The sequence below is a fragment of the Triturus cristatus genome, chromosome 3_1 (assembly GCF_964204655.1).
Source record: "Triturus cristatus chromosome 3_1, aTriCri1.1, whole genome shotgun sequence".
NCBI lineage: Eukaryota > Metazoa > Chordata > Amphibia > Caudata > Salamandridae > Triturus > Triturus cristatus.
The window spans coordinates 219,035,797-219,062,632 of record NC_140583.1 but is presented as its reverse complement, the minus strand read 5'-3'; the positions used below and the strand labels follow the sequence as shown (position 1 = coordinate 219,062,632).

At 47.5% G+C, this 26,836-nt stretch overlaps 1 protein-coding gene across 1 annotated transcript in view; it reads left to right on the top strand.

Annotated features, from left to right (window-relative positions):
• The window catches only part of LOC146859953 (hydroxylysine kinase-like), a 110,148-nt gene that overhangs the window by 42,407 nt on the left and 40,905 nt on the right, over window positions 1-26,836 (top strand). The window contains exon 2 of the mRNA XM_085646304.1: window positions 17,754-17,893. Coding sequence (XP_085502430.1) covers window positions 17,754-17,893 — 140 coding nt within the window. The remainder of the gene's footprint in view (window positions 1-17,753; window positions 17,894-26,836) is intronic.

Genomic DNA, 26,836 nt, shown 5'->3' with positions numbered 1-26,836 from the left:
GGTGAGCGAAAGCACAATGCAGAGAATACATAGAGCTCAGGCCAACTAATTTGATTTAATTTGCTGCCAAACTTTCCACCTCTGAGCTCTTAGACAGCATGTCTCTCAAGGAGAGAGAGACGAACATGCACACACTCACACCCTATGTTGTTCGATTAATAGAGGCCTGTCATGTCTTCATATGTACCCCTTATACATCTATTTTGTTGTCTCCATACACCAAAGCTTGCACACACTGCCAGTTTCCCTGTCCTCCATTTAGCCTCTCCAGCCGTCACAGTGCACAAGCTCACACAATCGCCCACACTTTCAAATGTCACCAGCCGCGACTGCTGAAAGGCCAGCAAAATAATTACAGAATATGTTGTTCTTTTTAACCACATCTGACCCCGCCCACACACTTGCTGGGCCCGCCCTCATTGTACCCAGGATCACAGTTCCCATACTTGTATTTATGCACTTCAACTGCTGACTCTCATGGAGTGCTTTAAATGGAGAGAAACTAAGTATAGGTACTCACCAAATTGAGCAGTAGGTGGGGGTAGGATCTTGGGTTGGGGATGGGGCGAGGTAAGTAGGCAAGTATTTCAAGTAATTAAGATTTTCCGGTTGTGGAATTGTGCCAGTTAATACAGAGATATATCTGCCATTTGTGGAGAAAAAGATTATATTTGTTTTATTTTTTATTTCACATTAGGATGAGTAAAGCAAGCATGATGGGTAAGTGCAGCGTGGAAGAGATAGACACAACTTGCATGTAATCGGCAAAGGTTTGCAAGGCAGATATAGGGTGGGTGAGTAAAGTGCAGGGTAAGATATGTGCGAGCATGGTAGCCCAGGTGGGGACAGGTTGAGGAAAGCAAGCATGGTGGGTCTGTGGAAGAGGAGGCAAGCAGAGCGTGCACATTGTAAGCACAAGATGTGCTAGGCAAGTACAGACTGGATATATGCAGCACAAATACGATTTTAGAACATTTTATAGTATTTGGATGTTTCCTAAAACAGAGGTCTGAAAAACAACATAATGCAGAGAAAATAAAATGATGTCACAGGATAAGATTTGTAGACTTGGGCTAACATTTCAAATTTCAGAAAAGAGTTTCATAGGCAAGGAGCTGACAACGGAGGAGGTTCGACCGCTGACTCTCTTCTTTGCAAAACAGGGGATCAACAACAAAAGAGTGCACATAAGTCGGACTTCCTCTGAGAATGAAAAACGTAGCTGCTTATAATAATAGCCAGTGATGCAAAAACTGCATTGCTTTGCACTAAACGTAATTAAAGTAAAGCTACACTACAATATAAAACCCGGGTAGAGTCAGCTCTGTGCCTTGCATGCTACGATTTTTTTTTTTTTTATGGAAGGGGCCATGCAGTAATTGATGTCCCGCTAGATCTCAAACCCCAGCAGACACCATCAAATAAACAATCTAGAATGCTTATGGTTGGTGATTGTTAGAGATGTAGTAGTAGGTAAAGAGAACTGTCTCTTTCTCTGCACTGGCTAGCCCTTGGTGTTCTCATCTTTTCATAAATATGACTTCATGTTTAGTGTATAGTCACTGCGTTTAAGAGGAACCTGCTGAAGATCGCTTCTGCTGTAGAAGCTCAGTTAAAAGGACAGTTTTAAACAAAAAGAGGGTGGGAGGAAGGGCTTGAACATGTCAGTGAGTGCGAGGAGGATAGACCTGGACATGACCACACTAGGAAGAAGGATCCAAGTCCGTCCATGGCATGAGTCTGCGTTATTTTCAACACTACCATATCTCAAGCTACTTAATTCTCTATGTTTTCTTATACATCTCTTTTGCCCTCTCACAATCCATCTGATGCACACCCACTCTCCCACTGCCCGGGTTTATGTTTATGTTTTATGGATTTATAAAGCGCATAGCTGCCCGGAAGATTCCCAGCGCTGACATGAGATGTGTTGTTGACAGAGCCTGAGGGGGATCATCATGGGAATATGATGCCTCACATTTTAAGAGAACAGCCAAGCCTTAAGTTTTTTTCTGAAGCTGAGTTTGTCTTTCAACAGCCTCAGTTCCCTGGTCATGGAATCTCATAGCTTCGGGACCAGGTGTGAAAAGGATCTACCTCCCCATCTTGTTCACTTGATCCCCCGCATCTTTATAAGGCAGTCAAAAGAACAACTGAGTGGCCTCTGTGGAACACATGGAGAGATAAGATCCCTGAGCATGCTTGGACCCCTGCCACTCATTGCTTCGCGTGCCAAGCAAAGGGATTTGAATGTTATCCTAGATTCAATGGCCAGCCAATGAAGCTGTTTCAGAGACGTTTTTACTGATGCCTGTCTGGTTACTTTTAAGAGTAACCTGGCCACCGCATTCTGCCCCACCTGCAGTCTGTTGATGACGGACTTCGGAGATCCCAAGTACAGGGAGTTGCCATAGTCCAGGTGCGAGACCACAAGGGTCTGGACCATGATTCTTCGTTCGTGAAGTAGGATAAGATCTGTAATCTTACGAATCATTTGGAGAAAGACAAAACAGATAGCTGCTAGTTTCTTTGCTTGGATTTCCATAGAAAGTGTGCTGTCTAGCCACATGCCTACATTTTTTATTGATGGCTTGTGATCGGGAAGTGTGCCCCAGTTTACTGGCCAGTTGATCATGCCCTTGGGACAGTGACTGTTTCCCAAGATCATAGCTTCCGTTTTATTGCTGTTTAGTTTGAGGGTACATCTAGCCATCCAAGCAGCCACCTTTCCCATACAAGGTACCAGTTGTATGTAGTTTGAGTTCGGTCCCTCTGCCACTGATACCACCAGTTGTGTGTTGTCCGCATATGACACGATTGATAGCCCGAACTCCTGGACAATTTTAGCGAGTGGACGCAACTATATATGAAACACCATGGGGCTGAAGGACGAACCCTGTGGGACTCCGCAGGTGACAGGCAGTGTATCTGATAAACAGATGGATTCCATTATTTGAAATGATTTATTACTCAGAAAGGAGATGCGCCATTGGAGGGCTTTATTCTGAATGCTGATCTCACTAAGTATCAGGATGCTGTGGTCCACGGTGTCAAACGCTGCGCTTAAATGCAGAAGCAAGATTGCACCTAAGCCCCCTTGTTCAAGTATCACTTTAACCTCTTCAATGCCCATGACGAGATAGTCTCGTCATGGTGCATGGTTGCGCTGTGCCCATGACGAAACTATCTCGTCATGGACCCCGCCCGCTAATGAAAGGCCCGGCACAGGAGGGGGAAAGGGCGGGGCACTGAAGGGGTTAAGCTCCTCGGTGACCACAAGGAGTGCTGATTCTGTATTATGTTGTGGTCGGAAACCCATCGGAGTCTTGTGTAGAATATTGTTCTTTTCCAAGAACTGTGAAAGGATGTGATTAACATGTTTTTCTGCTAATTTCCCCAAAATGGACAACAGCGAAATGGGATGAAAGATCCCCGGTACGGGTGATCTGTAGCATACATGCCTGACTGACCCCAACCTTCTACTCTCTCCACAGTAGTCTACAATCTCCATGGACCCTTTATCTTGTGCCAGCGATGCATATGCATCTCACACGGAGTCTTGCAAATTCAGCTGGTTGCAACGATGTTGCCATTGCTGCCTCCGGTTCACACAGACATGGGGGCATATTTACAAGGCGGCGATAGAAAATTATCGCCGTTTTTGCGGCTGTTTTCGGGCCAAAAAGCGGCGATAATTTTATTGCCTAATTAGCAAGGTCACGCTAACGCGTGAAACCTTGCTTTAGCGCACGAAATCTAACGCCCAGTTTTGCATCTCTAATGAGATGCAAAGTGGGCGTTCCTGACCTAACATGACAGGAGAAATGTCGCTAAGCGACATTTCTCCTATCATCAAGCGCCACGCTATGAAGCATAGCGGCAGGAAAAGTAGCGATAACCTCTGTTATCGCTACTTTCCATACGCCTGCTTCAGGACTGACTTAGCCATGATATCCTATGGAAGGTGGATATCATGGCTAAGTTTGTGAGTCCCTATCAACAAGCTAACGCCACATTTCGTGAGATTATCGCTGGATTTCCAGCGATAATCTCACGTTAGGCAGTTAGCGCTAGGATTTTTATCGCTTTTGAGATAAGCGTTGCTAATAGCACACTATCTCAGCGATAAAAATCCACGTAAGCCGGCGATCATTATCCTAGCGCTAAGTGCGCTTAGCGATAATTATCGCCGGTTGTTGCTGATATGCCCCATGGTTGGGCTGCATAGGTGGGTGTGATCCCCTCTCCCTGACTAACATTTAAGCGCATATACACGTCTGCTCACCCAAACACATAAAAAACACGACCAATCCTTCATGGCCGCTCACACTGACACACAGGTTTGATTCGGACACATTGTTTGCACGTTTCTCCCATGTCGGCAGCTGCCTGGAAAGCTCCGGTGGATGCACAGGTTGCCTCAGTGCGCTCTGTAGACGCCCCATTGAATAAGTGGTACATGCGTGTCAGGTAACAGGATTAATATGGCAGTGTTTGGATGATCAGGTATTGAATATCACAATCTGGAGGGGTGGGGGCAGGGGGATTAGGATAAACCCGGGGATAGTCTCATAAGATTGTGCTGGGCAGAACTTAACTTTTCATCACTGGTATTGGTATCTGCATCCATCGTGGAACCTAGATTTCAAAGCTGTTCTATGGTCTTTAGGTGAAGCCTCAGGGAATCTTTCCAAAACACGTCAGTCCACAGCTACAGTGACTGGATAACTTGTTGGCGAATTGGTGCATCATTTTGTTTTTGATCCTCAGACCACTTTTTACTGCTGTTCTTGTATTAGGAGCACCAGAGGACTGTGGGTAGGGATGATAGTGGTAAGGTGCAGGCCCGGGGCTTGGATTGGTTGGGTGCCGTCAGTACTGGAGGCCACTGTTACATAAGGGTACAAATTGAAACAGGTGGGTTGGGCCGAGTAGAGACAATAGTTGGGTTGCTGATGGACCACCTGTCTGTCCCACAATATACTGCCCAGCTGAATAGTACTCGGCCAATGAAAACCCGCCCTGTGTCAGAGGCCTGCACAGTCGTCCACATGGCGCAACACCTCTCTTCCCCTTAGCATCCAAAAGCTAGAGAGACCGTCATTTTAATAATCATTGCTTCGACGGTCATTTACAAATTCTGCCTGCGGAGTATTTATAGCCTTCAAAAGATCGAATTCCGGCGTTGGCTCAACCTCCTGCGATTCTGGGCAGATCACTGAATGTCCCCAGGCCTCACAAGACACAAACTGAATCTGATCTTCTGTAATGCAGCTGGTGCCCATGTAAAGCTCTCCAATGCCCTGGGGCCGAGTTGGTGCTCTATAAATCAGCAAAAAAGGAAACATGGGTGTCTCATTCACCACCTGCCGCCTCGGCCTGCCTGGAGACCAGAGATAGGAGGTGCACTCGCTGCTATCACGTTTTTACACAATTAGATTTAAATTCCCGCTGGTCCTGAGACACAGCAGTCGGCAGGCCTGGTGTCACATACTGAAGGTGTGATTGACTGCACAGGGTCTGATTGGACCCTGCACCTTCAGTCACAGAGTGAGGCGGGGCATCCTAACCCCCTAAGGTGATGCAGATGAGCCTGAATTATTCAGCCTCGGCTCTAAGCAGGGATCCCCTGCTCTTCTCACTTCAATATGACAGCCTTTTCGTTTTTCACATAAAAGTGCTATCTGCGTTGCTACTCAGTACCACCAAGCCTGTCCTGATGCCCCTAAGTTCCAGTACTCATAGGGAAAAATTCTAAAGTGCCGGTACTCCGTACCGGTGAGTACCGGCCCATTTAAAGTACTGCCGAGTGCTTCACTAGAAAAGAACAAATCGTTCCTAAAAGCGAGCACGATTGAAGAACAGAAGGAGCCAATCAGAGAGATACTAAAGAGGGTATGCTGCACGGGAGGGACACGCACAACGGGCTAAACAAATAAAGCCAGAGGATAGAAAGCAAGGAACTGTGATGATAAAACTCAGTCAATGGTAAGCAATGGGTGGGAGCATTCGTTAGTCCGCTCTTAGCATGTCCCCAAGAAGTCTTTCAACCTATAAAGGCTCACCGGTAACTAAGAGCACCATTGCAAGGTGGATAGTACACACAATCCAAGCATGCCACAAGAAAGCGGGTGTGCAGCTCCAGACAAGACCCAGAGCACACTCCGCAAGAAAGAAAGCAGCAACTCTTATCTTCCTAGCAAACGTCCCACTAAATAAAATATGTATGGCAGCCTCGGGGTCATCATTGCATGAGATTACTAAACACGCCTGTGTCAACGTTCAAATAAATAAGGAGTTGCGGGTGGGACAGAGTACTCAGTGCTTTAAATGGGCCGGTACTCACCGGTACTGTGTACCGGCACTTTTTATTTTTAACCTCCTGAGTACCGGCACTTTTTCGTTGCTAAGGAGTGTACCGGTACTCATGACTGGTAGGCTCAGTTGTACTTGTGCTGCTAAGGATGAGGCTTTCTGCACGCTCTCAGCCAAAGCGCCATTGTAGCTCTGTGCCGAGCCGCTGCTGAATCATTCAGCGGTGGCTCATTACATTTTGTTAGTGTGGCAGGTGTAGCAAGCTCAGTATCATGCTATGAGGGACAGGGTCAGATCAGACCCTGTACTGTAAATCACAGGTGTGAAATTGTGCAGGCACTGAAAGTCCAGGCACCTGGCTGGGAGCCTGAAAGAAGAAAGCCATGGGAGGTAGGAATTGCAAACAACGTTTTTGATTCTGTTGTGAGGCTTTTGTGCCAGTGAATGTCTGCTTTTGTGTGTGAGAGCGGAAGCGACAGAGAGAGCATCGGGATATTATGTGAAGGTATTTAAAGAAAATGTGAGGAATGTTTTGTGTGTGCATATCTACTTGGTCTTGTATCTGTGTGTGAGCGCGTGCTCATTGTTGTGTTGTGCCTGTGACGCAAAAGGCACATTGCGTGAGGGTCAGGTGACCCCAGACTAAATAAAAAGGGTACGCACTTACGTACGCCAGTTAGGCTACGGACGGCGATATCCACATAACCACACTCCCGTCTCCTGTGATCTGTTTAAGCTCCGAACGCTCCCTCGTGACCCTCCACACGTGCCGGAGCCAGCTAGTGACCCGTGCACTCACCCGACACAACAGCTGGTGACGAGGGTGAGCGTGCCCTCTTCTTGCACCGTGCGGCAGCCATGAGTGTCGCCATCGACCTCGCGGTGCTCGTGTCGCGGTGCGCTGTGCCCTGGTAATCGGGAGGCCCAAGCGGAGCGTCTCCTGCGTGCTCCGGACTGTCCCTCGGCAGATGAGGTGAGCCGCTGCGGTCGGCGTTCTGGCCCGCTGCGTGGGAGGTAGTGCACGGCTAGACGCTGCTGGGGGAGACGCGCGCCCGTGAGCACGTGCGAACACACGCTCCTGCGCGTTTCAACGCTGAATGGCCCTGGAGGAATGGCTGCGATCGGCAGTCCGTGCTGCAGTCACCGCTCCTCGTGCAGAAGAGTGTGACGACGAGGAGCCCCTGCTCATAGTGAGGCGCTCCCAGAGGCTGCTCCGTGTGTGGGGAGAGTGGCAGCCACAATACAAAAAAACAAGCACTGGCAGCAGTAAACCCCCCCCCCCACCCCCGAAAAAGCCAACAAGCACTGGCAGCAGTAACCCCCCCCCCCCCTCCAAAACAAGCACTGGCAGCAACAACACACGAACAAAAAAGAAAGAATAAGGAAACAGAAAATTCTGAGGGGCTACAGGAGGCATCATGGTGGGGGGCAGAAGGAGTAAGCAACTGAGGGGAAGGAAGTCATCACATCCTTCACAAGTGCTGGGGAAAAGACAGCGTGCAGGGCAGTGAGCACCACAGGACTGGTGAATCAGGGTGGAGATAAACGCCTCAAGGGAAATACAGCATAAGGCACAGGGTGGACAACCATGTCGACGATTCCCCCGATAGAACCATTCATAGTGGAAAGGTCCCTATCATCACTCGCACCAAAGTGGAAAGACTGGGTAGACCGCTTAAAAATCTTCTTCGAGGCCACCAAAGTCCACAAGGACCAGAAAAGAGCCATGCTATTACATGTAGGGGGCAAGGACATACACAATATCACCAAAACCCTTGCCGAGGCCACGCCTAAAACCCACCACACCTTGATAAACGCTCTCAATGGATATTTCGAAACCGATGGCTAATCAGGATTATGAACGGTTTATATTTAGGCAAGCGCGCCAACTGCCTGAAGAGTCGCTGGACACATTCCACGCACGGCTCAAGAACCTAGCATCCACGTGCGGATTCCGCGACAAAACGGAAGAGATTAGGGAACAGATAATCCAGGGCTGTGCGTCGGCCAAGCTCCGCGAACGAATCCTGGAGGAGGCTGGAAAGTCGTTGACCGACATATTGACCCTAGGGCGAACTAAAGAACTGTCCAAGGCCCGTGCAGCTCACATGGAGGCGGCCCTCCAATCACCAGTTAAGACAGAACCGGTGAATGCTGTAACAATCAGGCCACCGGTCAAGTGGAACAAGAAAGAAGCAAGAGCTGGGTCCTCAGGGCAAGGAAGAAGCTGTGGATTCTGTGGAGGACCACCTCACAAAGCGGCTGAATGTCCAGCTAAAGGCAAGAGTTGCTCGGGTTGTGGGTGATTTAATCATTTCGAAAAAGTTTGCAGGTCCAAGCGATATCGGAAGCCCCGGCAAGAGGTCAACACAATACCGGAGGGAGAGAGAGAGCCCAGCGACATGGACGATGACGAGGAAGAAGAGAGGGTAGTACACAAAGTGCATATGATCGGGACGACAACCCAAAAAGCGCGACGACTGCCCCAGTGCAACATCCGAGTGGGACACCAAGATGTCATGGCCGTGGTTGACACCGGCGCCACGATCAACATCATGGCCTCTGCCTTGTACGAGAGCATGTCTCCGGCACCTACCTTACACCCGTCAGCGATCACTGTCTTCGCCTATGGACAAGACACACCCTTGAAGATACGGGGCCGGTTCAGAACGTCCATCTCCCATGGCACAAATTCTCTTGACACCAATGTGTACGTTACGGATGATGGGCAAGGCATGCTACTAGGATGCCATGCTGCGGAAGACTTGGGTGTGGTGACCTTTGCATTCGGGGTGCACCAGGATTCGATTCAGCACATTCTGGCAGAATTCTCAGAGGTCTTCGAAGGAATCGGGACATTTAAAGGCAAAAAGATTCATCTTCCCATCGACCCAACAGTACAGGTTGTGGCCCTACGCCACCGCCGGATAGCCTTTCACTTGCGTCCCCTGGTGGAAGAAGAGTTAAAGAAGTTAGAAGCCGCCGGCATCATTGAAAAGGTGACAGGGCCTACCCCGTAGGTTTCCCCGATAGTCGTCACCCGGAAGCCCAAGCAACCAGGTGCCGTGAGAATCTGCGTGGATATGAGGCTACCCAAAGCAGCTATTAAAAGGGAACGTCATATCAGCCCGACTATAGACGATTTGATAGAGGAGATGGCCGGGGCATGCTGGTTCTCCAAGTTAGATCTAAGATCCGGGTACCACCAGCTAGTGCTGGATGAAGCGTCCCGCAACATCACAACCTTCTCAACCCACGTCGGTCTCCGAAGGTATACTCGCCTGAGTTTCAGGGTGTCTAGTGCGGCAGAAGTATTTCAGAACATAATACACGAACTAATAATGGACATACCAGGAGTCATCAATGTCAGTGATGACATAATGGTGCATGCCAAGACCATCCCAGAACACAACTCACGTCTGACTCAGGTTCTTCGCCGACTGTAGGATGCTGGACTCACTCTCCACAGGGAGAAGTGCGAGTTTCTAAAAACAAAGCTGCAGTTCTTCTGGTATACCTTGTCCATTGAAGGAGTCAACCCAGACCCTGAAAAGGTCAAGGACATAAAAGATGCAGTCGCCCCCACCAACGTTACCGAAGTCCACAGCTTCCTTGGTATGGTAAACTATTATGGGAGATACATCCGAGACCTCACCACACTTACTCAACCACTACGGGACCTCCCAAAGGATTCCACTCCCTGGAAGTGGGGCCCAGACCAAGCCAAGGCATTTGCAGACATCAAGGATGCACTCTCAGAGGCGACTACATTGGCTTTCTTTGACCCTGGGAAGATGACCTCGATAGCCGTAGACGCCGGCCCAATGGGGTTAGGTGCTGTTCTATTGCAAAGACAACACCGGGAGGAGGACTGGACTTCAGTAGCTTTTGCCAGCCGATCCCTCACCGAGACGGAACAGCGTTACTCCCAAATCGAAAAGGAGGCCATCGCCATCCACTGGGGGTGCCGTCACTTCCACCTCTATGTCTATGGCAAGCCGTTTGTGGTAACAACGGACCACAAACCCCTCGTAGCTCTCTTTTCAGGCACTTCCACCAAACCGCCACCTCGGATCGAAAAGTGGATGTTGCAACTACAGAATTATAACTGCTAAGTTGAATATCAACCAGGGTCCAGAAACCCTGCAGACTACTTGTCACTTCACCCAAGAACAGCCACGGCCCAGGAGATGGAAGATTCTGCTGACACCGAGGAGTATGTGAGGTGTGTCACAGCCCGGTCTTGCCCTCTCCCACTCTCCATGGAGGATCTTAGAGAGGAGACCAACAAAGATGACTGTCTGCAACGGGCCCGAGCGGCTCTCAAGAGTGGTAACTGGCGCAAGGCCAAAGATGAATGGAAAATACTGACAGCAAATGCTCAGAGCATAATGGACAGTTTGTACCACGTCTGAGATGAGCTCACTGAAGACGCCACGGGATGTCTATTGTGAGGACATCGAATGGTAATCCCGACGGCTCTAACAGCCAGAGTTGTTCAGCTAGCCCACATCGGGCACCAAGGCATGGTCAAGACAAAGTCCAGGCTCCGAACCAAGGTGTGGTTCCCTCTCATGGACGAACTTGTGGAAGCTACGGTTCGCTCCTGCTCATCGTGTCAAGTGACTGGAGATGTCCCTCGTCCAGCCCCAATACTTGCGGAACCAAGGCCGCGAGTACCCTGGTCATGTGTCAGCTTAGACTTTGGCAGGCTCCCCGACGGTCGCCACACGTTTGTGGCCATTGATGATCACTCCAAATACCCCGAGGTCGAGATCATAGCAGCGCCCAGTACCACTGAAGTGATCCCAAAACTTGAAAAGATCATGGCGACTAACGGCCTCATACAGAAACTGAGGACCGACAATGGGCCCCCTTTTAAAGGACAAGAGCTAGCCACATATCTAAGCACACTTGGCATCCACCACCGGAGAATTACCCCAAGATGGCCGCAAGCAAATGGGGAGTTGGAACGATTCATGCGGACCTTAAATAAAGTGATACGCATTGCTCATGACAAGGGTCAGTCGGTGGAGTTAGCCATTTTCACCTCTCTACGAAGCTACCGCCAGACACCCCATACCACCACGGGGGTAGCCCCAGCACATCTCCTCTTGGGGAGAGTGGTCACGGATTCCATTCTACATCACCCCCAGTGGCGCCCGAGGTGCCTGATGATGCTCAAGTCGACTCAAGACGTCTAAAAGCTCATGCTCAAGTCAGCCAAAGGAGGCGGGCGCAACCTCTGATGTTTGAAAAGGGAGATTTGGTGATACTCCGAAATTGAATAACCAGTGGCAAATTCCGACTGCCCTCTGAGAAGGACCCGTGGACTGTTGTCAACGTCATAGGTACTCGGATCATCACGACTCGAGGAAGAGAAACAGTGACCTGAAATGTGTAACACTTCAAGAAATATCAGCAGGCGGTGTCACAGTCTGTGTCGGCCTGGGTGAGACCTCCCTCGGGCGCTCTGGCACCGATGGATGGCAGACAGGACCAAACTGTGGAGACCTCCCCGGCAGAAATTCGCGGGGAAACCATTGACAGTGTCCCGACTCAAGGGGATGAAGTGGTGTGCACAAGGCCAGAGGAGGATCATGGTCACCCTGTAAATGGCTGAGGTGAGGTAACACCTGGTACCGGAGCAAGAGAGACCCTGGGGCGTGGCAGGTCCCAGCATCGCCTGCGGGAGAATCCAGAGCCCACTCGCCATCTGCGGGACTATTTCACGTAAGACTGTTCTCAGTTGTTTGAATAAGAAACTGCTTATGGTACTCCTGAAACTGGTGGGACCGCCAACACATAGTTAGGCGCCTGGGCGGTCTTTGTTGTTGGTCTAATGTTTGCTGGGGAGGAATGTTGTGTTGTGCCTGTGACGCAACAGGCACGTTGCGTGTGGGTCAGGTGACCCCAGACTAAATAAAAAGGGTATGCACGTACGTACGCCAGTTAGGCTACGGACGGCGATATCCACATAACCACACTCCCGTCTCCTATGATCTGTTTAATCCCCGAACGCTCCCTCGTGACCCTCCACTCATGCCGAAGCCGGCTAGTGACCCGTGCACTCACCCGACACAACACTCATGGGCAAGAGAATGTATGAATGCTGTACCTAATAAAGCAAATAAGAACTGAAGCTGCAAATATAATAAAACGCAGAAACTAAGAATAGCACATTGTTTAGCCTTCATTTAATTTTTTGTAAGGAGTTAACCACTTTATGTTCATACATTTATCATGTGTTTTGGTGTATGCTGAAACTGCTGTAACTAACATGTCCCTTTAAATGCAATGGGCGGCCTACACAGTTGAAAGGCACATAGTAGGAGACAGGTTATTAATTGTCTACATATGCCATGCCCACAGGCTTGAGGGCTGAATCATTTTATTACATGTTACTGTGTCTTTTCCTTCCGTTTCAACGCTGCTAAAATCTGTAATTTATGTGTTTTGCTTATAAAACGATTTTTTAAATTGCTCTTTTGCACAATTTAGGGGAATTACAGGATTGGGGGCAATATTAAATCGTCACCACTTCCGTTTTTAGGCTGCTAAAATCAGTAATTTATGTGTTTGGCTTGATTGTAAAAACGATCTTTTAATAGCTCATTTGCACAACTTTGGGGAATTTTGAATCGCGGGCATTCATAACTCTTCACCACTTACAAGGAGAGCTTTTCCCTCACTTCCGGCGGCATAGAGCTAGGCGCCATTTTGTTTGGTTGGCGCTCTAGTCTCCGGGACCACCGACAGTACTTAAATGCACGCTGCGCGTTCGCGCAGCGGGCGCACCTAAGGCAAGCCCGTCTGCGCCCGTCAGCAGCTCGTCGGGAGCCGGGGCCAGTCATGCTGCCCTACTTGAGGTCGCTGATTCCCGCTTCCGGTCCTACTCCAGTGAGTATCTTAAACAGTTGCGCGGTTCGTGCTGTAACTCTCGTTCCTCCCCTAACTTGCACGGGGCTTTGAACTTTGTGTGTGGGGAATGTGGTTTTCGACTAGAGTTGGGCCCTACAACTAGCGCTAAATCGCTTACTGCCTCCACTATCTCGGCAGCGCTGCTTAACGTACGCTCTCTGAAAAAGCATCATGCGGAGGTTTTCGAGCTTCTTGAGGACAACTCTTTGGACTTTTTCTTTGTCACGGAAACTTGGCTCCACAACACCTCTGATCCTATTGTACCTCTGGCTATCCCATTGGGGTATAAAATCTACAGGTTACATCGGACTACAGGGAGAGGAGGAGGGCTGGCGGTTATCTTTAAAGAGATGTGGGAGGTGGTTGAGTGCTCTCTCAGTACGTGGGACGGCTGCGAAGTTTTGGATTTTAGTATCCATTGCTCTGCCCATTTTTCTCTGGGGGGTTCTCTGATTTATCGCCCGCCAGGTGTGGCTCATACATTCCTTCAGGCCTGTGTGGAGGCGGTTTCTTTGAGAGCCCTGTATTTTTCCCACTATATGATCCTAGGTGACCTCAACATCCATCTTGACCTTATGAACTCAAGGGACACATGTGAGTTTCTCGATATCTGCCAATCCGCACAGCTCTCACAATGGATCAATCAGGCTACCCATCTTGGGGGCCATATTCTCGATCCTATCCTTTCTAACTTTCCTATTTCAATCAAAGCCCCGCTTCCGGTCTCGTGGTCCGACCATTATTTAATTGGTTTTTCATGGGCAGTGTCCTCACCCAGTAATAGACCTAGCGTTGGTTTAAAACCAGCGTTTAAGAAGGCTGACCCTATCCTCTATGCCAGGGCGCTGGAGGACAACAGGCCAGTCCTGCCTCAAGACCTAGATCGGTGTCTAGTTGCTTTTTCCAACTGGCTTCTGGGCTCTATGGCGGCAATTGCCATACCGACCTCTGCTAGACAGTCACGGGAATCACCTTCCAAACCGTGGTTCTCGGAGGATCTGCGCCTTCTTAAGCAGGGGTGCAAGAAATTGGAGCGCTCTTGGCGTCTCAGCAACTACTGCCCGCCAGCTAAGGCACAGCTCAGGCAGGCTCAGAAGATTTATTATAAAGCTATCTCCTCTGCTAAAAGGGTGTTCTTTACCACCCGGATTGATCAGGCTCAGAACAATTCCAAGGAGATCTTCTCTATTGTCCAAAGTTTTATGTCCCCGGTAGCGCAGAGCAGCATCCTGCCGGCCACTGTGGATTGGTGTGAGACGCTCTCTGCATTCTTTCGGGATAAGATTCTTAAGATACAAAGCTGCTTTTCCCGCTCGGTCGGTGCTGATGGGCCCACCGTTTCCCTGGACTCATCGGTTATTGGTCCGGGAGCTCTGACCCTTAATCACTCCCTGTCTAAATTCTCCCCGGTGGATTTGTCCTGCACCCTGAGAATCCTTCAAGGTCTTAAATCCGGCTCCCCGGACGACCCGTGCTCGGCAAGACTTTTGGCCTCTGTGGCTGAGACGATGAATGTGGAGGTCAATTACATTATTAACCTGTCCTTGCAGGAAGCCAGGGTTCCCAGCTGTTGGAAGCAGGCTAAAATTCTTCCTCTATTGAAGAAACCTACCCTTGACCCTTCCACCCCAGGCAACTACAGACCTATTTCTCTCCTCCCTGGCTTGTCTAAGGTTTGTGAGAAAATAGTGAATAGACAGCTGTCGAAGTTTGTCGAGAGTGGGGGTCTTCTTCACCCTGCCCAATCTGGCTTCCGCCCCTCCTTTAGCGCGGAAGGTGCTCTTGTGGAGGTCTCAGAATCTATCCGAGAGTGTCTTGACGCCGGCGGGAAGGCAGCCTTAGTGCTGCTTGACCTGCCTTTGACACTGTCCCCCACCTACTGTTGCTTGACAGACTGACGGAGATTGGGGTGTCTGGCCCAGCCTGGGGATGGATTAAATCCTTCTTGGATGGCCGGCTCCAACAAGTCTGGATACCACCGGTGGCCTCATCACCCAGTCAAGTAGGCACGGGGGTCCCTCAGGGTTCCTCCCTTAGCCCCCTCCTGTTTAACATCTATCTTACTCCTCTGGTTTACCTAGCGGAGGGGTTGGGGGCTAAGGTCATTGCTTATGCCGATGACACTCAACTTCTGTTCACTTGGGATAAGCAGGGGTCCTCGGTGGCCCTTGTGCAGAGATGCCTCGCCTCGGTTTCTGTTTGGTTGGCTTCGGCTCATTTAAAATGCAACGAGGACAAATCTGAGGTTCTGATGTTCGGTAATTTCCCCTCAGGGTTTAGAGAGTCAATTTGGCCTCCCGAGTTCCCACCACCTGCTTCTAACAGCCAGACCGTGAAGAATCTGGGAGTCTATTTCGATTGCAATCACTCTTTCTCCAGTCAGGTCAAGCGTTTGTCAGGTTGTTGTTTCGGCCTTCTCAGGGTTCTGAGAAGATTTTTGCCGCTTCTCCCTCAAGCGGCCAGGGAATCGGTGGTTTGTGCGCTTATTCTGTCCCGTTTGGACTACGCTAATGCCCTCTATGCTGGGATCCCAGCTTATGCTCTTAACAAGCTTCAAGTGACCCAGAATGCGGCTGTTCGCTTGCTGGGTGGGCTGGGTCCTGGCAGAACATTCATGGCTATCGTCGCTCCCTTCATTGGCTTTCGGTTAAGGCTCGTGTGGCCTTTAAATCCCTCATCATAGCCCATCGTGCTCTGCATGGGCAAGGCCCCGGTTACCTACGGAAACGCTTCTCGTTCTACGTGCCGGGCCGATCCTTGAGGTCCTCTTCTCTTAGGCTTATGAAAATTCCTGGTTTTCAGCATCACCGGTTAGGTGGCGCCTCTCTGGTCGTGGCTGCAGGCCGCGCTAGGAACGTGCTCCCCCTTTCACTTCGTTCTGTTGAAGATCTGGAGGTCTTTAAAAAACTGTTAAAAACGCACCTCTTTTCTTAAACTTCACTTTTAATTTGGTTCTTCCTTGACCGCGCCGGGACACTCTTTGAGTATCTGCGCGCGTAATAAATGTACTTAACATAACATAACATAACACATGTGCAGAGGTAATTTGCACATGTTGTTATGTTAAGCACATTTATAAAGCGCCTGGTTACACTCGGCCAGTGTGTCCCCGCGCTGCGGTGCAAGCTGCCCTGGCAAGCTACATCCTAACCCAACCAGACCCAATTATCTCGCAGGAAATAAATACGTTTTCAAATTTTTCCATGGGCTCCACCTGAAGGCTCAAAGGGAGTTTGTTTCAGTGCTCTGCAGCCAGAAGGCAAAAGGACCGCCCACCCATCCTAGCTCTCTTAACAACAGGAACGCATACCAAACCTCTCCCCCCAGATCTGAGGCGGCGTGTTGGAACATAGGGAGTGAGAAGATCAGACAGATAGGGTGGAGCAGTCCCCTGGATAATGCGGTGGCAGACGCACAACGCTTTGAACAGAACTCGCTCTCGTATCGGTAACCAGTGGAGGGAAGTGAGTGCCGCCTTCGAGGGGGCTCTCCTTGGGTGCATGAGAACCAGACGAGCTGCTGCATTCTGCACACCCTGGAGTCTCTGCATACATTTCCCCGTTGCACCCAGATACAGGATGTTACCATAATCATAATTACATACGTGTAATTCAAGGGCAAAAAGATTGCTTGACAGATGGCAGTAGTGTCTTGTTATAATCATGCCCCGCCCTCAGCTCCGCCCCTTACCCCGCCCCCTCGCTCAATTTGATGAGTACCTGCACTTATTTATTCCCATTTAAAGCACTGAGAGTACTAGAACATTTATTTGCAAGTTCATTTCAGCTCAGCCTCGAGGGATGATCAGGGACACCGCTACAACATCACTGCACAGCATTTGAATCCAGAAAATATTCACGCTGTAAAATAAAATGGCTACTTACCTGTAGGAGCAGTTTTACAGCTTGAAACATTTTCTGGATTCGCATACAACCCACTCACCTTCCCAAGAAATGAGGTGCAACATGACCATACAAACAAAGAGCAAAGAACAAGAAGTAAGTCACAAGAGCAGGTCAAGTAGTCAAGAAAGAGGAAAAAAAATCTTAAAATGGCGACCAAGGACAGAGGGTTCTGGTCTCACGTCTGAAGTCACAAGGCGATGGACAGGACACCAAATGGTACCGGATGGCGCTACACACAAAAAAAAGATCTTAAGATGTATCCTGGTCCCAACTACTAGATGGCAGAATAATGTACAGCATGTGAATCCAGAACATTCTTCAAGCTGCAAAATTACTAACACTGATAAGTAACCATTTAGGTACATCCCATTCAATTCCCTTGTATGCCATTTATTTTAGTTTGTGCTGTTATTCCTCAGTACAATGCGCTTTCTAATCCATTCTCTTGGCTAACTCTTTACAAATCTTAGAATTTAAAATTAAGTCATAAAAAATATAGAAAAGAAATATGTTTTGGAATGTGTGAAGGGCTAAGCTAAGCCCAGTCTGCAGCAGAATGAGTAACCATTGCCTTACAAATAACAGATCACTGTTTGTTTCTTTCTTTGCTAGATTGTGGCTCAGGGAACAAAGAGCACGTGGTAAGGCTGCTGACGTATCTTCCAGGAGTTCCTCTTGCAAAGACACCTGCAGGACCGGACCTGTTGTATGAGGTTGGACAGCTAGCAGCAAAACTGAATAAAGCCCTTGAGGTAGGACACACTCCTGAAGTCTAGTGTTTGTCCCTTGCATATGACATCACACAGACATTTCAAGAAATCAGTTTCATCTGATGGATTATCGGCTTCAGAGTGAATGTGTTTCCTAACATTACAAAATCAGCAATGCTGACATTTCTTTTCTGCCACACACAGCTCCCCATCCCCCACTTATGAAATGTGCTCCCTGCCAGGGCTCCCAGCACTGTCACTTCTTGATAACGAGCACACTCCGGGACAGGTGTGCCTTCCCTCGGTGTCACTCTCTTATTTTTATGGAGCCATGTCTCCGGTCAAACGAGGAAATCCACTGGCTCTTGTGCATTCCATACGAGCAAATGATGTGCGTCAAGAAGGGCCCAGGGAAGGCGCTCCATGTAGGTATGCCACCCAGAGGTGTAGCACACTCGGAGGGGGAGCCAGGGACCGGCTGTGGATGGATGCTGCTGTTGGGGTAAATTAGTCACACGCTTCCAAAGAGAAGCAGAGGAGTCTCTCCGGTCCACACTGCAAGTGTTCCTGCACGGAGAGTGTACACTAGACACCCTGGACAGGACGGGAAACAGCCTTTACCACGAAGCATTTTGTACGCGATACGTTTACAACGGTACACTTACCTCGTAAACGTCTTCACAACGCGTATTGCTTCAACGACATCTTTAGCACGCAAGCAACGTCATCACGGAAAAATGTCTTCCTGGTCCTGGTCGGAAAAAAAAGCGTCAGTCCTTCGTTAGTGTCGGCGAAGACCTAAGAAAAAGGAAAAAGGCAAGATCGAGGTAAGGGCAATGCGAAGAATAATCATTTCGTTGTAACGCATGCGTGGTGAAGGCATGCGTTGCAACGGAATGGGTAGTAACGACATATATTCGACAGGACACCAGCCATGGGCTATGGGTGCATCTTAGATATAGCCCCAGTGCTTGTAGTGTAGGGGGGGGGCGTGGCCTATCAGAGGCCAGCAGAGCGCGGCCCAGGGGGACAGTTTCAGCCGCTATTCTGTGTCTTTCTCCTTCCAGCTCTCAGGCTTGAAATGTAGGGCCCTTCTGCGTGCGTGCAGAATGGGGGGGAGGTAGAGGGGGGGGGGTGGTGCTGCTGTATAAGTGGGCACACGTGCGTGGGCTGTGCACCTTCTTTCTTAGTGAAGGCACAATTCATTCACCCAGTCAGGTAAACACAGGTGTCTCCGCGTGGGTTGTGACCTAAGCAGGAGTATCTATGCTGGTGCAGTAACGAAAACAATATTTTCCCCAACAGAGCCAGCATCCGCAGAGCCTGACTCTCAGATCCTGGTGCCTCAGCCATTAATATGCCCCTCACCTGGACCTCAGCAATGAATTCCATGTAGACCACAGAACATCCCAGTCACTATGTATTCTTGTGTTTGAAAGTGTCACCACTTAGACTGAAAACTGTCTACACATCCTGTTATGTTATGTTAAAAGAATTTTATAATGCGCACAGCTACCCAAAAAGGGTTTCCCAGCGCAGGACTGAAGGGTAGAGGAAGAGAAAAATAAAAAGTTATTGATTAAATAACCAGGTTTTTAGTAGTTTGCGGAAATTCGTGTATAATGTTTCTCTGCGAATCATCATGGGGAGAGGATTCCATAAGAGTGGGCCAAGATAGGAAAAGGAACGACCACCCATTCTTGCAAGCTTGACCCTAGGGACCACAAATTTGTCCTCAGTGGTGGATCGTAACAAGCGGGAAGGTTGATAAAGACGGACTAACTTTTGCAGGTAATGGGGGGCAGTGCCTGTCTTGATCTTGAACATATAGTTCAGAGCTTTAAATTTAATTCGATTTTCCACTCTGAGCCAATGAAGATCTCTCACGGCAGTGGTGGTGGAAGACATTCTTGGAAGTTTGCAGAGCAATCTTGCGGCCGAATTCTGAACCACCTGAAGCTTGCGTAGTACACCCCTATTTGCACCCAAGAAAAGAATATTTCCGTAATCCAATCTATATGTTACAAGTGCCTGGACAACGGTCTTTTGGGTAGCACTAGGGAGCATCCAAATTATTTTCTTCAGCCATTTTAATATGGTGAAGCAGGTGGCCGCCATTTTTACCGCATGTTGTTTCATAGAAAGATTACTATCCATAATAAATCCTAGGTTGCCGACTTGAGAGGAGGGCACAGGATGAGGACCCATTACAGTGGCCCAGTGTTGGGGGCCCCATAGGTCTTTATTTTTCCCTAAAACAAGGACCTCGGTTTGTTCGCCATTAAGCTTGAGTAGATTGCTTTGCATCCAAGATACAATCTTACTCAGGCTAGTTTGAAGAGTGGAAGGGCCTGACAGCTTTTCTGCTGAGAGGATACAAATTATTTGGTTGTCATCAGCGTACGAAAAGAGAGACAGCAAGGTTGCACATAAATATTGAACAGAAGAGGACTAAGGATGGACCCCTGAGGCACGCCATAGGGGGAAGAATAGGTTTTTGACGTGGCTCTAGAGGAGAAAACTTGAAAAGTCCGCCTGGATAGGAAAGAGGACAGCCAGACAAGTGCCATACCAGTAACACCGAGAGACTGCAAAGATTTTATTAACACGGTATGAGAAACTGTGCCAAATGCAGCACTCAAGTTCAACAGTACAAGGGCTGCTGTGTTACCTTTATCTAAGTGTTGCCGCAAAATTTCAGTAACACCAAAAAGAGTCGTTTCAGTCGAGAAGCCTGCACGAAAGCCAGACTGGGATGAATGTAAAAAATTGGAAGATTCGACAAACTCAGTAAGCTGTAGATTAACGTGTTTCTCTAAAATCTTGGAAAAGATTGGGAGTAAAGAGATGGGCCTAAAATTAGATGGCTGAGCAGGGTCAGCATTAGCCTTTTTCAAGAGAGGTTGGACCATGGCATGTTTCCAATCAGGTGGAACCATGGCCTCTTGGAGTGACGCATTAAGTAGCCTGATAATGATTTCCAAATATGGCAACTCAAATTGTTGAAGTACAGAAGCCGGAAGGAGATCACACGGAGACCCTGACTTAAGACTATTTAAAACATTTTTTAGAGAATCAATATTGAGAGGAGACCACGTTTACAGTTTAGTTGTCAATTTGTCCGAGGAAATAGGCTCAGACTCGGGAGCTAACTGGATGGGCACTAGTGGTCTAGTTTTATCTAATGTTAAATATTTTTGCTCCACTTTATTTACAAAAAAATTAGCGAGGCTATTGCATTGTGACTCATCTAGAGTGGGCAGAGTGGGCTGTGTATCTAAGCCAGCTAACATTTTAACCATGGAAAACAATGTACGTGGACAATTCTTTGCATTGGAAATAGTGGAGGAAACATATTCCGCTCTAGCCAATTTACATAAAGCATGGTATTTTTTTAAAGCGGTTCTATATATGGTTTTAAATTCTGAGGAGTAATTTTTTCTCCAACATCTTTCCAGTGCTTTACATTTACTTTTTTCAATTTTTAATTGTTCAGTGAACCACGGAGCAGGAGGGCCATGATTATATAATTTGTTAACAGAGATAGAAAGGCATTCATCAATTGCGTTAGAGATCCAACTATAAATGGTCTCTAAAGAGGACATAGATATCGAATCCATGATGGAAGCACTGTTGAACAGGGTTCCATTAAATGTGTCAATGTCCATTTTTCCCCAGTTCCTGGGTTGAGATTGTTATCCAGATACTGAAGTTAATAACTTCCCTGAGACTGAGAAATAGAACTTGACAGCAAAATGATCTGACCAACACAGGGGGAAGGCCGGAGGGCATTGAATGTCAGGTAAATTAGAAAAAATGGGATCCAATAAGTGGCCCGCCACATGCGTCGGGCCGCTATTGCAGAGTGGAAGGTTCATAGCAGCCAGATCCGAAATCAATGTGCCACTAGTACAGATCCAAGTTTGACCCGAATTTAATTAAATTTCATGCCATTTCATTTGCCCACCATCATCTACTACTAAGAGAAACACTCTGTGCAGAACACTTACTGAAACACATTGTAAAATTACCAGTTTACTTACATTGATAAACATCCTCTAAAAATGTTGAAAATGCTTCTAGAAAGATATGTGATATGTGATATGTGATACTAGCCAATCATAATGCTTTAACTGTGGACAATAACTACTCTTATTTGCTCTTTAGCGTCTGGATCCTTGATCTTACAATGCCTTGGAATGGTTGGTATCTTTTTTTCTCTCTAATCTTGCTCCATTTAATGGGTTTATCTTTCTGATCTTGGCTTTGTGTTTTTTTTTTAACCTGGGCTAAATTGGAGGCGTAGCCTGAACACCATGGCTGCATACAGAAAGCAAGGCTCTTTCGGGGACACTCAGGAGTGTGGGGCTGCTAGCAGGGCCATCTTAACAGCATAATAGGCCCCCAGGCAAAGCAGTGCACTTGGCCCTGCCTACACAACCACTCAAAGGAATAAAAATGTTTAATGGAACATTTGTGTTAAATTCTGGTCTGCATAGGGCCCCTGTGCTCGTGGGCCCCCTGGGTAACTGTCCAGCGTGCACTTGCGTTAAGACAGAGATGGGTGCTAGGAGTCGGTTGCAGGGAAGGAGGTGTGAGGCGGAGCATAGTGGGGAAGCGCTGGGCAGACAGCAAGAGCAGATGGGCCGTAACCAGTTTAGTACTGTTTCCTTTTAGGCACTGAGGGTCAATTGCACTTCGTCTGGGTTTTGCACATATGGTTGCCCTCAGCATACAGTGTGTAACTGCCCTTGCAAAAAATGGTGCAAGAACAATACCACCGGTAAAAACGGGCAAAAAAAGTTTCCTCGTATTATTCCCCATTATTTACCACAAGGTCTTAATTTAGTGCTTGAACAGACATAATTCACTGGGCTAATGTTATTTGCACATGAGTATTTTGTACCTGTTTTTACTTCTTTGGTCTGTATGATAGATAAAATTGACCTACCAAGGTTCATGGTTATATTTTACCCAGTGGATGAAATGAAGGAGAGGTAACCTGATTCCTTTCATGTAGATTCAGTTCTTGCAAGTCTAGTTGGTAGATTCTCCATGGTGTAGCAAAACATTTGAAGGATGCATCAGAGAAGCTTGTGGGTGCAGCTCTAAAGGAGGTGTACGCTGGATCTCATGTGGCTCTTTGTGCAGGGGTGTGTGGAGCCCATACAGCTCGATCCCTTCGTCCTCACTTTAAGAGTTTGTTGAAAGCTACTAAGGAGGGACAATAGAGTACAGACTGGTTGGAGAATATTGAGCAACAAGTGGAATTCCTCTCAGATAATCCCTTCTATACAGTTAAAGCTTTTGATCTTTCCTGTGGCGCTTCAGTGGCTGCTCATCTCAATTTATTCCTCATGGACTGGAATACAGAAATACCACAAAGATCTACTGCACTCTCGCTTGGAGAATAAGCTACATACAATCAATAAAGAAAGGAAATTCTCTTTTTTGAAAATTTTCCCCCCAAATTCCAAATGAAGCAGCAGCAAAAAGGCAATAAAGAGCAGCATTCCTGAATATTCCAGGTTCCAGAAAGCAGACGTGCCTATCTTACCGGTGGGGCAATGATCTGTCTCTTGCTGGACGTTTGGGAACCCATATTAGATCTGTGGGTTATCAGCATCATCAAGAATAGGCAGTAAACTATGTTCACGTGCCCGCCAGTTAATTTTTCAATGCCTTATCCAAGAATTCCGAAGAAACGGCTAGCCTTCCTGGAAAGGCAGAAGGTGAAGAAAGCAATTGTCCCTGTTCCAGATGATCATAGAGGGAAGGGAATCTATTCCCTCATGTTTCTGGTTCTCAAACTGAAGGGGTGGGGGGGGGTTGTCATTGATTGTCTTTCAACAAATATGTCCAGGAAGATTCTGTTCAAATGGACATCTTGCAACTGATAATTCCTTTGATTCAGAAAGATCACTTCATAGTCTTAATGAACACATACCTCCACATTCTAATGACATATTTCAGATTCAGTGTTGAGGGGGATTATTGGCAGTTCCAAATTCTGCCTTTTGGATTACGCTCTGCCCTGAGGGTTTTCACGAAAGGATTAGTTCCCTAGTTGCCCTTTTCCCTCTACAAGGAATCCTGCCCTATCCTTATCTAGACAAATGGTTGGTTCATGCTCCTTCAAAACAGAAACTACTGCAATATCCTCAGGTGATAGTAACTACTCTAAATCACTATAATTTTCTGTTGAACCTTTCAAGTGTCAGCTAACTCTTACGAAAGACCTTACCTTCATGGGGGTTTCTTGTGTGTTCACAGTTCAATGGACAACACATCACCTTCGACCCCTGCTATGGCCTTTGAACATTGGTCCCCAGTGTCTCGGGACATGAAGATGATTCCTATCACTACAGAAATGATCATGTAACATGTCATGAGTGATGTGTAATATGCAAGGCCATAAGCAGGGTGTGGCCGGGGTGCATGTTATAGTTATCTCTGTAAATAATACCTGGTGAATTGCAATGTATTTTGATTTTTAAAGATTGGGTTTTATCTTATTTCAGCACCTGATGATAACATCACTTTAAATTTTGTTTTCCAGAACATTTCTAGAGATTTTTTATTGTTAACTAAGATCTAATTACCATACCTAACTATAATGTCACTTTAACATTTGTTTTTTTCACAGATTTTTTTTAAAAGTAAGGATAGATCTTATAACAATATCTAACTATAACATCACTTTAACCTTTACTTTTTCCAGTGGATTTCTGGAACTTTTTTCATCATATTCAGCCAACCCCTCCGACACCCAACACAGTTGGTTGGTTATTCATTTTTTTTTTGTTTTTGCTGGTGCTGCAGTACTACCAAAGTACTGCCACTCAAGCTTAACCCCACCCCCCCAATCATATTGCAGTACTGTGCAACCTTCCCTGAGGAAAGCTGCATGGTACAGCGGTACTATAGGGGTCATGTTTCAGCGCTGGCTCCCGCTGGAGTACCGCAGTACCTCACAGGAGTACCCTGCTGAGTCCCGCTGGAGTACTGTGGCGCTGACAGCATAATTTTGTTCTATTTAGAATTTTGACCCCAGGGGGTCCCTCTTGGCTCTCCCAACCCCTACATGTGCCAGGGAGTTGGGGTGTCCCAAACCTGCATCTTTTACCTTATTTTTTCTTTTTTTTACATTTGCAGGACTCGGGGACCAATTCCTGAGTCCTGTAATGCTTGCTGCAGCATTTGTCCTTGAGCTGGAACCAGCCAATCAAATCGCTTGATGCCGCAGGAGCAGTCCGCTGCACTAAAAGTCCCAACAGGAGAAAAAGCTCCCTTGGCCAATCAGAGCGCCCAATTTCTTTGAATTTCCAGGCCGCAGGACCAATTTTACCCCCTTCAAGTCTAAGCTGAGCACCTCTTCAAACAGGAATTGCTCAAATGTTTAGACAGATTTACACAGAATCATAAAAAGAGCGCTTTCTGAATAAAGTTACGGGGCCCGATTCACAGAACAAACTTAAGACAAAATCCTAAACTTAGTACCATTTTGGTATTCACAGAATGCACTTACTACTTCTGGTATTCACAGAATGAACTTACTACTTTTGCGATTCACAGAATAAACTTACTACTTTTGCTATTCACAGAATGGATTTAAGACTACTAACTTTACGTCCGCACTCGGGCCGGAAATTCCGGCCCGGAGGCGGAGCTTTCCGGGCCGGAGGCGGGGCTTCCGGGCCGGAGGCAAAGCTTCCGGCCCGGAGGTGGGGATTCCAGCCAGTGGCGGAGATTTAAAATCTCCACCTCTGGCCCGGAAGCTCCGCCTCTGGCCCGGAAGCTCCGCCTCCAGGCCGGAAGCTCCGCCTCCGGCCTGGAGACGTAAAGTTAGTAGTCGTAAAGTTAGTAGTCGTAAATCCATTCTGTGAATAGCAAAAGTAGTAAGTTTATTCTGTGAATCGCAAAAGTAGTAAGTTCATTCTGTGAATACCAGAAGTAGTAAGTGCATTCTATGAATACTAAAATGGTACTAAGTTTAGGATTTTGTCTTAAGTTTGTTCTGTGAATCGGGCCCATAACGTTTTGCCAGATTTGAGATTTGGTGTAATGGCCCAATTACTTACTGGTAATCTTCAGTACCATTGTCCTTGTGATTAAGCCATGGTTTGATAATGACAGGCTGTTAAGAATAGGCATAGTATTAAAGTCCCTTGTTGAGGATCGAGACCCTCTGATTTTAAATTCTTCAGACAGGATGTTATAGTAAGACCATTTCTCTATTCCCTTTGCTATTTCAGGGATTCATGAGAGGATCAGCAGTTCCAGTAGTTACTGCATGTCCATGAAGAGGATTTTGAGTCCCTTATTAGACACATCACAGGTGTTGCTCATCTACTTGATGACTTAGGATCATACTTAAATGACCCAAAATATACTCTTAATCTAGCCCCAAATTATTTGTTCTAGTTGAGACTATTCATATTCAAATTTGGGCCTTATTTATTGTTTGTAAGTTAAAAGACAACTGTCAACAGCAGTGGATTTCCAATCCACCCTAGTTAAGTGTATAGGGTCCCTGTGCTCTCTAAATAAGGCCTGCTGGACATGGCCCTTCCTATGGGATTTCCCTAAAACCTTTTATCTTTAACCCTCCTGATTTTTGCTGATTTTCTTTTCGTGGCCTTAGGAATCTGGACACTTTCCCTCTGTAATGTAGTGTGAAAGCACATGCACTCTTCCTACACATGCTAGGAAGTGTTGCTTCCTTGATTGGTTTAGATGTGGTACCTGTGAGTGCCCCGTAAAAAGGTCCACCACATACCTAGGGCAGGTACTGCACTGGCTGATAGTGGGACCCAGCACTGATTGTGCCACCCACCAGAATAGTGTGTCAAACATGTATCTGGCCTGCCAATGTAGGCCTGTGGGTGCACAGTTGCTTTTATGCTCCGGTTGGCATTGCTCACTCCTTAGCCACCCCTGAGTGGGTCTTCCACTACCACTAGAGCACCCCTAGGGTAAGCCCTG